Raw genomic sequence first — 18,223 nt, forward strand, 5'->3', positions numbered from 1 at the left:
ATTGTAAATATATTCCATGTAATAAGAATTCTTTAAATATCGATGTTTTCTTCTTAGTTGCATATATTAAGTTTTTAAAAAATTAATTAATTAGAGAATGCTTAATTTTGTTATAAATTTTCGTGTATTTTTACAGTTGCGAGACAAGTTGGATTCCCGTTGAAAGTTCTTCATTGCCAAGAACAAAAGAAGATCGAATTTAGAACCGAACAAGCTATCATCACGTAAGTAGCATGCAAAGTAATATTAGAAGAAAAAAAATCCAAAGTAACAAGTTACCTTAGGTTTTACATCAATTAAGCAATTGGTCATATCAGGCATAGAAGAGGAAATAAGTTAATCGTTTTAAAACGACTATGGCTCTTTCAGTTATATGCATATGAAGAAATGCTGTTAATTCAATTTTTCTTTAACAAATTTTTTATATATAAAGAAATGCACCTCATTGGTTGGAAATATATAATTTAACCACCTGTTAAATCTAGCATTAGTGTCTAGATAGCAAAACATTCACGAGGTCATAGAATGTATCTTCGTTTTTAGCCCACGAGGAAGAAAACGTGTAATTTCCGTCTCTTTCAACCTCTTGATTCGTTATATCAAGGTTACACGATAATGATACTACAGAAATTATCTAGCACCAAATATCTTTCCGGAGAGGTAGACACTTTTTATTTTTTCGTATATGAAGTATAGAAAAAAATTGCAATCGTCGAAAAATTCGTACTCAAAATGTTGACGAATCTTCATTTGAGATTTTGTCGACTCGTTTTAGACATCCCTGAGTTTTACAAACGTATTTTGGACACTATGCCTGTCAGTCCATCTGCCTATCTGCCTATGACAAATATATCTCAAAAGCACCTTGAGCTAGACGGATGAAATTTGGTATACCATCTTTACACCAAATTTGTAGATTTCTGTCAAATTTTGTATAAAATTCATTCAGAGGAAATCTATCCATTCTGTTGTTCGAACATAAGTTAAAATGATAACTGCAATATGAAGAGAGCTAGATGGATACAATTCGGTATGCGTATTTAACATTTATAGTGTAGACACCTGTCAAATCGTGAACCAAATTCAACAAGGGGTTGACCGTCTATCCGTCTGTACTTTCATATGCGTGTAAATGCGATAGTTCAAAAAAGAAGTAAATCAAATATATCAAATTAGAATTGTGATTTGGTGATCACAATGATAGTCTTATGTCAAAGTTTGATTTCAATTGACCTGTAAGACAGCGTAAGAAAATACAGATTTAATTTTTGTTTATTTCTGTAACATTTAATTGTTTCTATATCCAGGGATTAATCACCAAAGATTGCTCGTTGGATTAAGGTAAAATGCTAGATTCACACCAAGAACCTATATTTCTTAACTATAGTTCACAAATTTTATGCAAGGTATTTATGGCCTTACTCAGGATTCACGAAATCATGCGGAGGAAGGGGGGATATGTTTTATTAGAAAATATGCGGATAAGTTTTGGGAAGACCATTCCAGCTGGTTTATATTAAAATAAATATTGGCAAATAGGCTGAACCGGAATTTCACCCCCTTCTTCGCCAAGTTGCGATAACGCGCCAAAGCTGGCAATCTTTATTACGCACTTTGATTGGACATCTGCTCCCTTGCTTTTGAATATTTGTTGGCGATTTTTGAAAATTGAACCAAGCAGGGGGTTAAACTCCGGTCGTACCGGCAAATATATTATTATACACAAGGATACAAAAGTAAATATAAAATGCATTTTAAAAATAAATATTTAGTATTTCAGAACGAAAATTTCTGGAATCTCTAGAGCTAATCAATCACCTTATGGTATGAAAAATATTATTTAAATTTCAAAATGATAAAAAAAAATGTCAAAACTGTGAGTGTTTTTTTAGTATTATTATTTTTTTCTACTAGTAACTAGATTTTTCTTTCATAAATCTAGCTACCACTTCACAAATCTAACTTTTTAAAAAAATCTAGTGAGCATTATCTTTCCAATACAGCTTTTTAAAAAATTTGTTAGCGCTTTCTAGGGCCGTGGGAAGTATGCTTTCCACCAAATTTATCAATCTTTGTATGAATTTATGTAGGTTGGCATAAGTCCTAACAAATTTTTTTTAGAAAGATAGAAACTTAGATGCTTTAGTGGTTTAGTTTACACAAAATGATGTGTCTTGATTTGATACTTAATTATTAATTAACCACATTAATTAATTAATTAATCAAATTAAATTTATCTAATAAGCTAAATGAATTCCTTTTCTTATTATAATTTCAAGCCTAAAAATATTTTAGCATTATATGACTAGAAAAAATGGCCCTTTAAAGAGTTAAAGCCATACGTGCGTTTTCAGTATTTTTTTTTTTTTTTGTTGGTAGCTAGATTTCATGAGATCTTGTTTCAGATAATGTGCAGTTGACACCTTTGGCAAATATTTTGTATAAGTTAAATACAGAGAATATGAAAAGACTGGTATTTAAAATAAAAATAACGGCGGGTGTCAGATTAAAGGGTGTTGCCGATTTCTTTTTTAATAAAATTAAAATTTCACAAATATTAGAATTAACATTTCATGAATAAACTTCAAAAAAAATTCTTATAATTCTCGACGGATGGTCAGTGGCACCGATTTTCAGTAGTACAAGATGAAGTTACTGGTTAATACATTAGTGATTATGTCCACGAAATTCTCCTTTTCTTTTGTCTAAAATATTCTCTTTTTCCTTCTGTGTCTTACTTTTTTATATTGCATTGTAATAGAAACTTTAAATCTGGCTTTAAAAGGGCATCTTGTTTGTTTGTTTTTGTTTTGTTTCTATAATAAATAAATATGTACCATTATCTTTTAATTATGCTTTCGAAATAAATTTCATTCACTATGAGAAGCATGAAGAATCATTAGAATCATTTTCACTTAATTTCAAAATCAGGGGCAATCGAGGATGCCCCTGATTATATTAGGAGATTAATATAATCACCCTGATTATATTAATCTTCCTAAATTTTGTTGCTCATGGTCTTTGTTTGACAGAACTTTGAATTCGTATTGCGTTATATAGAGAATCCAATAAAGTTGCATATTCATTTTTAATAAATATTTAAATGCTTGTAAATTATATAATCAATATATATTTAATATATATTTATATTATTAAATATATCAATATATATTTTAAAATGAAGAACCAATAAGATAACTGAGAATTACAAAAATAATTCAAATAATAAATGATATAACGTGGTAAAAGTTCTAAACATAATAATAAAACCCTATTCACAGTTTATTTATTAATTTACCATTACACTGGAAAGCATGAAAAAGCACCATTATGCAACAGTATGGATATTAAGAAGTAAAAACGATGTTTAGTTCGAATAATTCGATTTACTTGTTGTTATTACGTATTAAAAAAGATCAATAACGGACGTCTACTGGTTTTCCAAATTAACCTCTTCTTATCTAAAATAGGTAACGATATCCATCTTCAAAAGAATTTATAAGTTAGGTTATCATAGCTATCAAGACTGAATTTACTGATAAATTTTTGAGCATTTGTATAGCTGTTGCAGAATCTGGATATCTATTCATATTAATGACAGGAATTTGTGGTATCATATCGCTATTTAATCAGGATTCGTATTTGCGATTTTTTCAAACATTAAACAATAATGTTAGCGAGAATAACGTGTGAAAATAGGCCATGAAACAGTTCTTTTAGACAGAATAACGGCACAAAATGTTAAATTAAAATTTAATTTTCCTCATTTTATTTTGAAAATTAATGAAATCCGAATTATAACAAGTTGATAAACAAGCCAACAACTTCAGACAATAAAATTGTTGCTATGCATTTGTCCCAGGCTTTGATCCGTTTCAGAATTATTCGATTGCATTAGAATTAAAACAATTTTTTAAAACAAAAGAGAACCGGTTTTTTTTTTGTTTTTTTTTGTACCGTCATGTTTTCTCGCTTTAGTAAATTAATTCAATCATTAATTGAAACTACACACAAGAGGCTTTTTAATCCCTTCTAGATCTTTCTCTTTCTAATTTCTTTCTATTCTTCATATTTTATGTGTTGTGCTTTTTAAATAATCTGAGAATTTTCATCTTCAAACATCAATTTCTTATTTACAAAATTTCCGCTTACATGTTCACGGGCACTTATTTGCATGTCATTTGCATATAGAAAAAAAAAAAAAAACTTTCACAGAAAACTATCCCCGATAGTTGTCATACTTCAAGGAAAAAAAAAAAAACTAAGGAAAAGTCTATTCTTAAGCACGTGTAAGATTAGAGGACAGCAGCTAATCTTCTAGTTGGGATATTTTTAAGTGTTGAGCATTTACATAACAATTATGTCTGTTAATGATGCTGAATTAATGTCCTCACACGAGCAATTAAGTGATCGAAAAGGTCAAATAAAGCATGCCAATTTAGAAGGTGTTATTTACTTTGCTTCTAATATTAATTTGGAGATCGCATTACAGAAAAGTAAATGACATATCATTTTTTTTTTTTGTCGAAAAGATTCCGAAACATAAAAATAGTGTAACCGGCTTAAATGATAGTATTAAAATTGGATTTCAAAAAAATAATTTCAATTTTTTTGATGAAATAAATTAGATGAGCTATAAATTAGCATGATGCAATTTCACATTAGTTGAAATTTTCATCTTCAAGCGGTACGATATATGATTTTTAAGAAGTGAGTTCAAAAATACAAACTAATCTTAATTTATCTCTATCTGTTCTAGAACAAAATAATAAAAATAGCACTGAAAGTTGATTTTCTTATAAGAACAAAAAACCCCAGACTGAAGTTTAGGAGCCAATTCCAACGAGGAAATTTCAAAATTCAATCAATATTACATAAAAAAAGTCAAATTTCACATTATTCTTAAATTAATTATTGCATTCTTAAGAACCTGCTGCACAACTTTAAAGTCAGTTATGTTTTGTATAACAATCTTAATTAATCGTTAAATTTATTTAAATCGAATGTAAAATTTAATTAAGTAGATATTAAATTCATAAAAAGAATAATTAGTTCCTCATTTCATACCTGCTATTAAATACACCTTTTATAAAATAAAACAGCCTTTGGAAGCCAATTTTATCTTCGAGAATATTGACCTTCTTGACTGTTAAGCTATAAATGAGGAGCGAACATTCTTAAAATTTCTCGTTTTTTAATAAGACAAAAAAAAAAATAAGAATTTAAGGGATTCAGTCTACTACAGTAAGCATGCATGTTAAAAAATATATATTCTATTCATTAAAAGTGGACATAAAAATCGTACTTCAGAGTTAATGTTTAAAACAAACTATTCTTAACTTAATTTAATCATTAGTAAAAATACGCTATAGAAATATTGGTTGATTTAATAGAAAAATGAAATAAGTTTTAATTTCATTGTAACAATGGTAGCAGATTATATATAAAATTTAAATTTTAAAAATTAGCAAAATTAGAGTAAAAATTGTACAAAAACAAAACATGTGTCATTAAAAAAGTAGACTTTTTAGTTTTAAGATATAAAATTCATTTTTATGCTATAATGTCTATTGAGGGTATTGCTAAAAACACACCAAAAAACTTGCTTAATTTTAACAAACATATTATTTTTAAGTTTGGGAATTTGTAAAATTTACATTAGTTATATGGTTGTCTTGAAACGTTTATGCGCAACATTTCATTAAAATTGGATAAAAATTGCAGATTTGCATAAAAGAAATGCCTTTCTTTTCACAAATGCCTTTCTTTTTCAAACCTTTCTTTTTACACATAAAGTTTTTTATAAGAGTATTTTTATACTGAACAAGAAAAAAAACCCAAAAATCTACTTATATAAAATTTCCATTGTACTGTTGAAAAAATAAAACCAACGAACTAAGGAAAAATATTCTCATGTTTTGATTGTCAGTACGTTTTGTTTCTGCATTACTAGAAAAGGATCGACATCATTTCAGTGAAAAAAAAAATTAAGTGTCATGAGCTGAACCCAATACCTTATCACATCTAATAATATGGCAAAAAAAAAGGAATTCTTCAAACTAGAAACTGGAAAAATCTTTAAAACTTATCATTAATGCCAACCTGGAACAGAAAATGGATTCGAGAAATGTCAAATTAACAAGAATTATATGCAGCATATAGCATTTCCCTCTTTTAACACTATTTTCTTGCAATTATAATTTGAATTTTTATAAAGTTCCCTGATCCTATTATTAATTCCAAACATAAATGCAATGACTTTCTGTGAAATAAATTATATGTATAATTTTAACTTAAAAATTTATAAAAGTCTTTTGATTTTTTAAGGCATAGAGTCTAATAATTTGCCTCGATATCAGAAGAATCAATCCCTATAATATAATTATTATACTACAATTCAATTCGTTATATTTTAGGTACGATTACATAGATGTTAAAATACTGTATTTAAAAATACTAATATTTTAAAGTTAAAAAAGAATATTTCGTTTGTTTCTTTTATGTTCAATATTTACTCTATATATATAAATATATATATATATTACTTACAAGTCGCTTTGACAACTAGTTGATTTGCTGGGATTAATTGTTGTTAAAAACTTGAAATTGATTCTTGAAACTTCGTTCCTGATTGTAAAAGTACAAAATTTCAGAAATTTTACTAAGAACATGTTTTACTCTGAAACCCATCAACATAGAAGAATAAGAAGAATTTTCATATCTTCATTTTCAACAATGGAAAAAGGCAGAATGGAACATTAATAGCAGTAATGAAAATTATGAATTTCACTTCAAGAATGACATATATAGTTGTAAAATAAGATTAAATATTTTTTTTAAAAAAATTAAATAAAAATATGTGGTTGAGATGAGGATCCGTAGGAAGATGGAATGTTTGTATTTTAATAAAATATAAAAAATAAATTTTGTGCTGAAAAATTTTCGGAAATTGTCTCGGGGAAAAAATATAGACATTGGCTTAGTTTTTAATTAATAAAAATTCTAATAAAAATTTCAAAGAGTATCATTCCTTGGCAAACATTTCGGCCTCCAACATATATGTGTGCAAAAATTTGGTAGCTGTAGGTTAAACTGTTTGGCTTGCAGAATGCCAACAGACAATTATAGTTGCATCTTCATTATTAGTAAAGATGACGAAAAATCAGTTCAGCTTCCCATCATTCAAATATTTAAATTTACGGAAATTTAAATTTACCAGTCCAAAAGAATTGAGCTAATAAAATTATGTCTCCATGTTACAGATGCTCCCAAAAAAGACTTAAGCTAGAGAATCTTATGGAGTACATTGATACTGCTGTAAGTGTTTTGTTCCTAGGGTAAGCAAAGAAAAATAGACGAGCAGGCATTAATGCATGGAGAGCACAATCTGCAACATGATTCATTAAGAGTTATTTGAACTATGTAATTGTTCTATCCTTAAATAAAAGTTATGATAATGAGAAAAAAATAAATTATACAAGAATAAAATACTGAATTTTTTCCTCACATTTAGAAAAGTATTTCCCTTTGATACGTAACCAAAAGTATTTAAATTATATAGAAATAATTTAAAAACCATTTTTGATCAACAGTTAAACCAGCAGGAGTTATCTCCCCAAAAATCCTAAAAAACGAATTGCTTGGAATTGGCGTACAGTAGTTACAAAATATTAATCTTTGCAGTAAAATTTAGCATTTTTACTGAATGTAACCTTGTCAGCCTTGGCAGGTTTTTTTTGGTGATTAATCCTTAGCATGCAGTTAATAGTATCCGAAAATTGAATTTGTGTTTTAGGCGTGTTTTTTCCGTAGGATTGAAACAAAATTTTTATGTGTGTGTGTGTGCGTGCGTGCGTGTGTGTGTTGGCGCTCTACAGGTCAGACCGTTCGAACTACAGCTACCACATTTGGAACATGCATACCTTAGAGGCCGAGAATGTGCACATGGGGTCTCTTTGTTTGAATTTTTAATTAGAATTTTAATTATTAATTAAAAACTCACTTTCCCGACAAAAAAATCTTTTCATTTCCCCACCGCCAAATGAGTGGGACTTCAGTTTTTTTTTTTTTCCCACGCTAAAGTGGGTAGGCTTAAGAAATTTTCGGCAGATTATTTCAAAGGATTCTGTTTATTTTCTTAATGTTTGATGCATTTAAAATTAAACATTGTTAATTTATCGATCTTTCAGATTCATTCTGAAGTACTTTTGAATTAAAATAAAACAGAATAAAAGAAATTAAAAATTTCTAATCTGCATAGCGTTACCCCAACTGAAGTAGAAAATTCACACATTTGCGTTACCATAATTGGCGTTGAAAATTCACGCATGCGCATTGTTTTCTAATTGTTGACAACTATTTTCAACGGATACGAACTTGGTTTTGAAGGTTTAATATGTTTTCGGCAGATTATTTCAAACGATTCTGTTTATTTTTTTAATGTGTGATGCTTTAAAACTAAACATTGTTAAATAATCGATCTGTTCATGATGAATCTGAGATAATTTTGTTGAAAACTTCTTGAGATATTATATAAATTAAGAAAAATATTCTTAATGCCCATAAGGTTTAAATACTCAGCGATTCTGTTTTCAGTACTCATATTTTTTTAAAAAAATATTTCGTTTCAGTAAAAAAAATATAATTATATTTATTGCAGTTTAATCATTTCCACTTTAATTTAAAGCATAAATTCTACGGGAGCTAACAGAAAATTAGAGAGATACATATTACGTTATGGCTGAAGGCCTTTATAATATTATGAATGAATTATATGACTATTAAAATTTGAAGTTTTGAAATATTTTAATGAAGAAGCAATTAAAATGGGAGTTCTATAAGATATTTAATTATTAAAATTTTAACGTGCATTAAGATTGGCAAACCGGCTGGTCGCCAAAGGCGGCTAGTATTTAATATAATTTAAATCGTTTTGTTTTTGAGTTATCGCATTTATGTGTTTCTGAATATAGACCAATAGACTTTGAACCCCACAATGGATTTGGCTTAAAATTTGATAAACGTTCTAAGCTATAAATTTTAAAGTTGTGTATCGAATTTTTGTCCTCTATTCCTCTTCATTTTGCAGCTATCATGTTAACTTACATTCAGACTTCCTCTAAACGGATTTTGCTCAAAATTTGACAGAAATCTGAAAATTTAGTGTAAAGACCGTATACCAAATTTCTTCCATTTAGCGCAAAGCGTTTTCGAGTCATCTTTGTCACAGACAGACTGACATTTTTTTTTAAATTTCTTTTTCGAAAGCTGGGAGATCTAAAGTGTGGAGATTTGTCAAAATCTCGAGTTCTTATTTTTTGATAATTACAATACTTTTCCTATAGTAGGTACGCGATAAAATAAAAACCATTATCTTAGATTCCTCAATTTCCAGAAAAATCTCATAAATGTATTTTCTCTTGCATGAGTATAGCTCATAAAATGACTTCGCCAATAAACGTACAGAAAAATTAATCTCTGCCTTTCAGAATGTAGAAATTAGATAATTAATCTTGCTTTTAGTCACGTGCATTCACTTCATTATTATTAAGGGACAAATCAATAAAACATTGATTTAACATACATTTCGTACATTAAATATCGAATGAGTAGAGAAATAAAGTAATTTTACTTGTGATCAAGGCAAAACAAGTAAATAGTAATTAAAGCGTCGAAGTAGAAATGATTAAAGTTTTCATTTATAATCAACAAAGGAAATAATTGCAATTTTAAATTGGGTTAAGAGAAAATGGAAATTAAAAAAAAGGGAAAAAATAAGGAGTTAAAAGGAAAACCAGCTGCAGTGGTCACTCGAAACTTTCTTGCATACTTCCTTATAAAATGTTATCCCTTCTCCCTGTTTGAAAATTTTAAACCTTCGGCAGGGTCATAAACATAAAGGAGATGCAGATTTTTATTTTTAAAACCCTCCAAATGGGAGTTTTGTACTTTGTAGTATACTGAAAAAAAAAAAAAAAAGAAAACAGCCATCTAGTACGCATTTTGGACTTCCGTTCTTCATCTGATTTAAGCCAAAATTTGAAAACAATATCGCATGTCAAATTTCATTTAAATCATTATATTTTTGAACTGTCACGTTTATCTGCATGTGAATGCAAAGACAAATGGTCAATTCTTTTACTGGTTTGGTTAAAATTCAATCTAAATCTATGCTTTAGTCGCCAAAATTGTGTAGAGAATATTATCCATCCAGCTAGACCCCCCCGGGGGGCACCTCGAAATAAAGATGAGATGTTTCCGGTATGGTGGTTGGATCTCGCCACCCTGGTGGGTACATAAAAAGATGGGGGATATGGCTACTCTCATCGATAACAGGACGTACTTCCTTCAGGAAAGGTTGTACCGTGGCCGGTGATGGACTCAACCACAATTCCCGCCGATGTTGCTGTTGCGACGATCCGGTAATTCAGTCTTCTTTATCCATGGGCCTTCGGGCAGGTCGGAGAGTCATTGATATGATTTATCCATCCAGCTATTTACGTTTTGCAGTTGTCGAATGTTTTCACTTGCATTTCGACAAAAACCTTCCTGTGAATGAATCTCATTTAAAATTTTATAGAATTCTACAATTCTACAGACACATCGTACCATGTTTCAGAGTTATCTTGTTCTCAAACAGACAGACATGACTCTAATTAGAGGATTTTTTTTATTTGGTTTTAGTTAACGTCCCGTTTTAAAGCAACATTAGGGCTATTTGGGGACGGACCTCGTAATTTTGAACCTCGGTCAGATGACGAGGGTGATACCTGAGCTGGCACCCCCTCTCCACACCACACCAGCTGGAGGATGTTTGGCCCGGACGGATTTAACGGGCACCAGATCCGCTTACACGACGGTTCTTCGGTGGAATCTGGTCATGAACCTGAAAAACTCCGGTTCCGCTTAATTAGTGGAAGTGGTGTCCCAAATTGTTTTTGTTTATTATTTAGTAAAGGTGTTATCATCCTCCCCCCAGCATAACTTTGTAAACCTTGGAAAGCATCTTGAAGGCCACGATTGCTTCAATTTCTATTTTCAACGTCGCGCATGAGGGAGTTTTGTATTTCATAGAATTTAAAAGAAAATTGAGCATGCATTTCGGAATTTTTTTACCGTTTGAAATTAAAATTTAACAAAAAATAGATTTGTATTAATAAGATTACATAACGCATTTTTCATTTATCTGTTTGTGCGTTTTTTGAGTTATTATAATTACATGCATGAAAATGTACCTTTCAATAGATGATCAGCAATTTAACAGATTTTATTCAAAATTTGATAAAAGTTTACACATTATATGTTAAAAGTATACATCGAATTTCATTTATCTATTCCCTGGTGGGTTTAAATTATGTCATTTGTTTGTGTTGTAAAGTACAATCAACTTTTTGACGAATTTGGTCCAAATTTAATAGAAATTTACACTTTAGGTGCTAAATCTGTGCACTGTATTTTATCTATCTAATTTTCTACGTTTTTCAGTTATCTTGTTCATTTTTATTTGTGTGGGCATATAGACATACTTCCTGGAATAGATTTTGACAAAAACTTTATAGAAATCTACAAATTTGGTAAAAGAGAGATTTCACGAAAATTTCATCTATCTAGCTCTAAATGTTTTTAAATTATTACTTTCACAAAGAGACAAGCGTAATTAAAAAAAATATATGTTCTTCGGATTCAGCGAACTCCGAAACGTAGAGATTTGTCAAAATCTCTGCTTCCACTTTTTCAATAATTAAAATACTTTTTTTTCTTTATATACTTGTATACGAAAAAGTGCAAAGAATAGCTACAAAATGGAACAAGAACTTTTGTAATGCATTTTGTTTTCAATTTAAAAAGATAATTGTTTACGCCATTTATTTCTTTTTATGCTCCACTAACTACTTAGTGCAAAGTTGTACGTAATTGAATTGAAAACACTAAATACTCAGTTCCAAGCGTAATACTAATATGTCCTTTCCTTTTCTTGAAAAATGAACACTGGTGGTTTCAAAAACAGCATTGTATTATCATCCATCGTATTAACCGTGCTGTTTGGAACAGCCCTGGAGCTTTATTTCGATAAGTTTGGAGTCAACTCGTTATCCAAAGTACAAAGTAAGTCAAAAAAAGTTTGTTTTATTTTTTTCAACCTTTGGAGAAAACTTTTTCATATAAACCTGTCATGTTCAGATGCAAAAATACATAAGTGTATAAAACAAAAGTAACATAAGTGAATTTAGAACGAATGTAAAAGAAAAATTCTAATTGCTGTTGCGTTTATGAAAGAGTTTCAAGTTTAGAAACTTTAAAATTATTTTTTTGGAAATTATTTTCGTATTTTTTAGAATTTTTTTTCGTTGTTAATTTATTAATCAGTCCATGCACATCAAAATTTTTATTGCAATTTATTTTAGAGGATGCTATTGATGTAGAGAAAAATACGGTAATTCTAAAAATGATTACGCATCCGCATGCACCAATGATTCTTAGTTTAGGAACCATGTTAAAAAGAAAATAAATAGTCCACATGGAATGCCAACGCAAGCGCACATGTTACATAAGGCATATTTTTTCGTTGTTAATTTATTAATCAGTCCATGCACATCAAAATTTTTATTTCAATTTATTTTAGAGGGTGCTATTTATGTAGAGAAAAATACGGTAATTCTAAAAATGATTACGCACCCGCATGCACCAATGATTCTTAGTTTAGGAACCATGTTAAAAAGAAAATAAATAGTCAACATGGAATGCCAACGCAAGCGCACATGTTACATAAGGCATATTTTTTCGTTGTTAATTTATTAATCAGTCCATGCACATCAAAATTTTTATTGCAATTTATTTTAGAGGATGCTATTGATGTAGAGAAAAATACGGTAATTCTAAAAATGATTACGCATCCGCATGCACCAATGATTCTTAGTTTAGGAACCATGTTAAAAAGAAAATAAATAGTCCACATGGAATGCCAACGCAAGCGCACATGTTACACAAGGCATATTTTTTCGTTGTTAATTTATTAATCAGTCCATGCACATCAAAATTTTTATTGCAATTTATTTTAGAGGATGCTATTGATGTAGAGAAAAATACGGTAATTCTAAAAATGATTACGCATCCGCATGCACCAATGATTCTAAGTTTAGGAACCATGTTAAAAAGAAAATAAATAGTCCACATGGAATGCCAACGCAAGCGCTCATGTTACATAAGGCATATTTTTTCGTTGTTAATTTATTAATCAGTCCATGCACATCAAAATTTTTATTGCAATTTATTTTAGAGGATGCTATTGATGTAGAGAAAAATACGGTAATTCTAAAAATGATTACGCATCCGCATGCACCAATGATTCTTAGTTTAGGAACCATGTTAAAAAGAAAATAAATAGTCAATATGGAATGCCAACGCAAGCGCACATGTTACTTTTAAGGCATATATTTCAGTTATTTCATATAATTATTTGCTATTTTACGGAATAACCAATCATGATTTATCAGTTATTTCATGGAGTACCTATTTATTTCATGAAATATTTTAGGTTCTTTGAAATAACGGATTTCAAACGATTTACATATTTTCTTTTATAAAATTTAATCATCGAATGGTAAAAATAAATATTGTTTTAATTGATTAAAAAATTTATTAACTTAATTAATTAATTTATTAACTTAACTAATTATTATTGCATCACATCAAATATTATGGCACAGAAATTATTGTTTTGAAACAAAACTGATCAAGTGCGAACTTATTTTTTCATCTCACAAGAGAATAAAAGTGAGGTTTGTGCAATAATATACTGCGAAACGTTTTAGGAACATAATTATTGCAACTGAAAGGAAATAAAATGCATTTTGCTATTGTAAGAAATAGCGTCTCTGAAAAATACTTATAATAAAATGCATATTAATAAAGGCATTTTTACATTCATTATTTTAAAAAAACCTTCATAGAATGTTAAGAGTAATCAGTAAAATTCTTTGGAAAGAGAATTTAATGGAATTCGATATTGAAAGCTATTTCTAAGAACTCGTGAATCTCTGATAAATCGATATTCAATTCAAAAGAGATGAAACTTTTTTTTAAGTTAGAGACACTTCAAAGAGGTTTGTATTAAGATTGTGGTGGTAACATTATAAGCCAGTTAATAACTTCCGGAGAAGAGTGTACACTTTTGTCTAGTGGCTTTGTAACTCGGCTACGAACCCTAATGTTGCGAGTTCGAACCTCAACCTGCACAAGATCATATAAAACGGTATAATGAACTGTTATTACGGTGTTAATTATTAAAATTGTCAATTCTAAAACTTATTATTCTTAATTGTTACCTTTTTGAACTACATCGTCAATATTTTTATATGCGAAATCATTTTAAATTATAATTTAAAGAGTTATTACTCATCATGAGTCATTTCTAAAATAATATAGAAATTCCTACTTTATAAGATGTTTTATCATATATGTAAATATGTACAGTTACCGATTTCATTACATTTCAAATGTGATTTTTTATCTTGTTTTCGATGTATTCAACAGGAGTTCTACAAAATGTATCTCAGTCCATATCTGTGATAAGCAGTACAAAGCGGTTGATGGACGTCAGCAAGGACAATCATCCCATGCCGACAATGAGAGGACTTTTCCTACTCACCGTCGTTTTCAATGTCTTAGGCCACACCTATCTCATGTACAATCATCTCTACTTTTTCAAATACAGTAGGTATCTTTTTTTCTTTTTTCAAAAAATAATTCTCTTGAATACTAATTGTTTATTTTATAAATCTTTTTTCACATGACATACTACAATTTTGATGCCTTTAAATGTTACGAATAACGAATTTAAAAATACAATGATTTTTCAATAATTACCCCATAGTTTTTTTAGTTAGTTAATGAGCAGATGTGATCGCTCATGAACTTCCTTGCATATTCTTTAATAAATGTAGTTGTGTATTATTAACCGCATGTCATTCGTGAATTATAATTATAATGGAACCTATAAGCGCAAGATTTTTCGGGATTTTTTTTTTTGTAATTAATTTCTGAGACGTGGTTAAAACACAAGTACCAGAAATTCGAATATGCATTTTGGATACCTTTTCCTGTATAACGAACATTTGACACAAAATTGCATATATAATTTCATATATTTAAATCATTGTTAATAAATGTGTAAATGTGTGAGCATTGTGCATGTAAATGTGTGAGCTATCACATTTACATGCTTGTTGCTGTTGTAGTTACTTATGGCACTTGCCACAGGCAAGCCCGCTGACGAAGTCAATGATTTAAGCCACGTTTGTGCTCTAGCCTAGTTGTTTCTGAAGACAAAGTCCCCTGAGCACCCGAGAGCAGAAATCTGACTTCTAGCTCATATAAGGATGACACCTACACACTCACTTGTTTGTTTGAACAATCCATTATTACAGAAGGGGGGGAAGCTCTTTCACGTACTTCACAGATAGAACACAAGTTAAGGAACAACCATGCCCGAACCAGGGCTCAACCCCCCTCCCCCCAGATCACGGGGAGGATGCACTACCCCTAGGTCAGGAGGCCGTGACAAGACCAACAGCCTTCATCCTTTTGTGGGATCTGGTTTTAAAGTTGGTATTTACACTTTAGATATTAAATCTGTGAGCCAGATTTTATTGATTCATTGTTTTGTACCAAGCGTGTTAACTTATATGCGGACAACCGTACTGGCCATATGAGTTGATTTCATTCAAAATATGATTTAAATTTATTAATTTTGCGTAAAGAATATTTGCCAAATTCCGCAAAATTTAAGCTCAGTTCGTTAAGTTAGTTAGCCTTGTTCCCAGACAATAGATATAATTTCAAAAAACACGTTTTTAGGAGTCAGGGAGTCTAAATTGTAAAGATTCGTCAAAATTTCGTGTTAGGATTTTTTTTTTTTTTGATTACAATATTTTTGCTTTGTATACGTAATGTACAAGAAAGTAAAAAGAATTTTTAGAAAGTAGTAGTAGTAGTTGTTGAACAATAACTAATAATGTATCATTATTAGTTTATTAATAACATAATTTATGTAATCATACGTTTTAGTTTTATTTGTATAAATGAGTATTATTGATCTGTTTCATTTGTATCTGTATATTGAGTATTATTTTTTCTTTTCATTTACCTGCTTGATTCTTTATCTCTAAAAAAATATGTCAAGAAAGATATTTTCTTGAAAAGTGTAAGAAATTATCTCACTCTGTCATTAATTACATATGCAACAATTAATATGATAAATAAATGAATAATATTTTAGAAATTTAGATATTTATGTAAAAGTGTTAAAGCTAATAACAAAAGAATTCATTTCATTTTAAATCAGGATAGCGAATAATTTTAAACCTATCCCCTCCCCATCCCTTTATAAATTTAATAGTAAAAAGTATTCAAAATTCTAAGGAATCAAATACCAGACAATATTAATTAATATGTTTAATTAAATTATGATGGAGCATCGAAACAAAACTTTTTCAGTGTCGCTGAGTGCAGGCTGAGCGCTCTGGTGTTTTTAAAAGTTGCCGTTCTCATTTTTTAAATTTTAAATCAGTTCATCTCTTGAGAAAAAACATATTTTCATTTTAAATTTTAATATCCACTTATATAATCAAGAGTTTCGTCTGTTCAATTTTTGAATCAAATGTATATGAAAAATAAATATGAACTAAAAGTTATTGCTATTTGTCAAGAAAATCTTTTATGGAGCAGGTTTTAGGCCATTTGCTTGAAGTCATTTTTTTCCATCATTATGATTCACGTGCTCTTAGAAAAAACAAAAACAATCATATAATATTCTGTTTAAAACGCGTCATTTTCTTTAAGCTACTAATTTGTGACAATATGCGCGGCAAGGGTAAAGATATCGTGTGAAAATAATAGAATAAAAGCTATGAAATATTCTGAACGTAATTCTGAAGATGAATGTGAAATAAATTAGTAAAACATTAAAAAAAATGAAAACATCTAATTGTTGTGTAACTTGTGTTTAATAATTTACACAAGCAGAATCTTTCAGAATGAAATTGTTAGTCTGATATTAAAATGAATCGAATGGATTTCTATAAATTATAAAAACATATTTTCTCATATTTCAGGTAGTGTTATAAACTATTATGAATACATGCAGCAGTTTTCATTCTCATTAATCGCAAATGGATCAAATGGAGTAGAGAACTACTTTTTCATTGCGTAAGTACTTTTCATAAGTCTTTTATGTTTTTTTCATTCATTTATTATCTGAAGAGTTATCATAATTTTCAATAATTTAGTATAAATAACATCTCCAATTTATCGTTTGTATAATGTATTTTAAACCATTCCTTTCATTGAAAATTCTTGTCTTAAACTGAAATACGATTTTGATCTTTATCTCTCTTCCTCTCGCTTTGCTTAAAAGAAAATATTCTAAACTATTCTAACATCAGTTCCCTATTAAAAAAAACTATAGTCTGTTTTAGGCATGATACAAGAATTTATACAATGATTGATGGTTCATAGAAGATGTGTCTATACTTCTTACTAATTTTACCTCAATTAAAACTTGATATAGAAATCTGTATTCAGGTGTCAATATAAATAATTTTCTGGGGCATTTCATTTATTTGAATGAAACAGATTTCAAATTCGAATTTTCATAAACTTAGATGTGCCAAACAAACGCAGAAAGCAGCTATGCTGTAAATGGTATTTCTCAGATTCTTAAAAGATCACAATTTGATTATTTTTCCATTGTCTCTTGATGAAGAAGTGCCGTTTTAAAAGCATATTTCAAAATGTCGCTAGGTTCCTTTCTTTGAAAAACTTGTGAATTTACCTGAATAATTTGTATAAAGCAAAAAAAAAAGCTTTCAAAAACTTATGTAAAATTTAGCAATTTAATTCAAAAGAGAAAAATTCGATTGGAAAAGATTAGAACGGCGAATATTTGTAAGTTTTCATACGATGAGGATTCAGATGCGAATTTCAGAATTCCGAAGGTAATGTAGATGATCCTCACTATATATCAATTTGTCATGCACATAAATTGATTTCGAGTAGACTCACTTGATATTCAACTTTGTTTCCTGCTCAGTATAGGTATTTAGTTTCCACTTTTGTTGAAATTTCTCTGATTTATAAAGGGGCTTTAGTACCCAACTACGATTACGTGACAAGATATTTCTCTCTCTCTTTTTTTTTTGTAAAAATTTAAATTTATTTAATCCTT

General features: G+C 29.3%; 1 protein-coding gene across 1 annotated transcript in view; it reads left to right on the forward strand.

Annotated features, from left to right (window-relative positions):
* Window positions 1–18,223, forward strand: part of LOC129963195 (nose resistant to fluoxetine protein 6-like) — an 87,320-nt gene that overhangs the window by 53,181 nt on the left and 15,916 nt on the right. The window contains exons 4-7 of the mRNA XM_056077368.1: window positions 137–224; window positions 12,008–12,105; window positions 14,533–14,712; window positions 17,112–17,205. Coding sequence (XP_055933343.1) covers window positions 137–224; window positions 12,008–12,105; window positions 14,533–14,712; window positions 17,112–17,205 — 460 coding nt within the window. The remainder of the gene's footprint in view (window positions 1–136; window positions 225–12,007; window positions 12,106–14,532; window positions 14,713–17,111; window positions 17,206–18,223) is intronic.

Source organism: Argiope bruennichi, chromosome 3, assembly GCF_947563725.1.
Source record: "Argiope bruennichi chromosome 3, qqArgBrue1.1, whole genome shotgun sequence".
Lineage (NCBI taxonomy): Eukaryota > Metazoa > Arthropoda > Arachnida > Araneae > Araneidae > Argiope > Argiope bruennichi.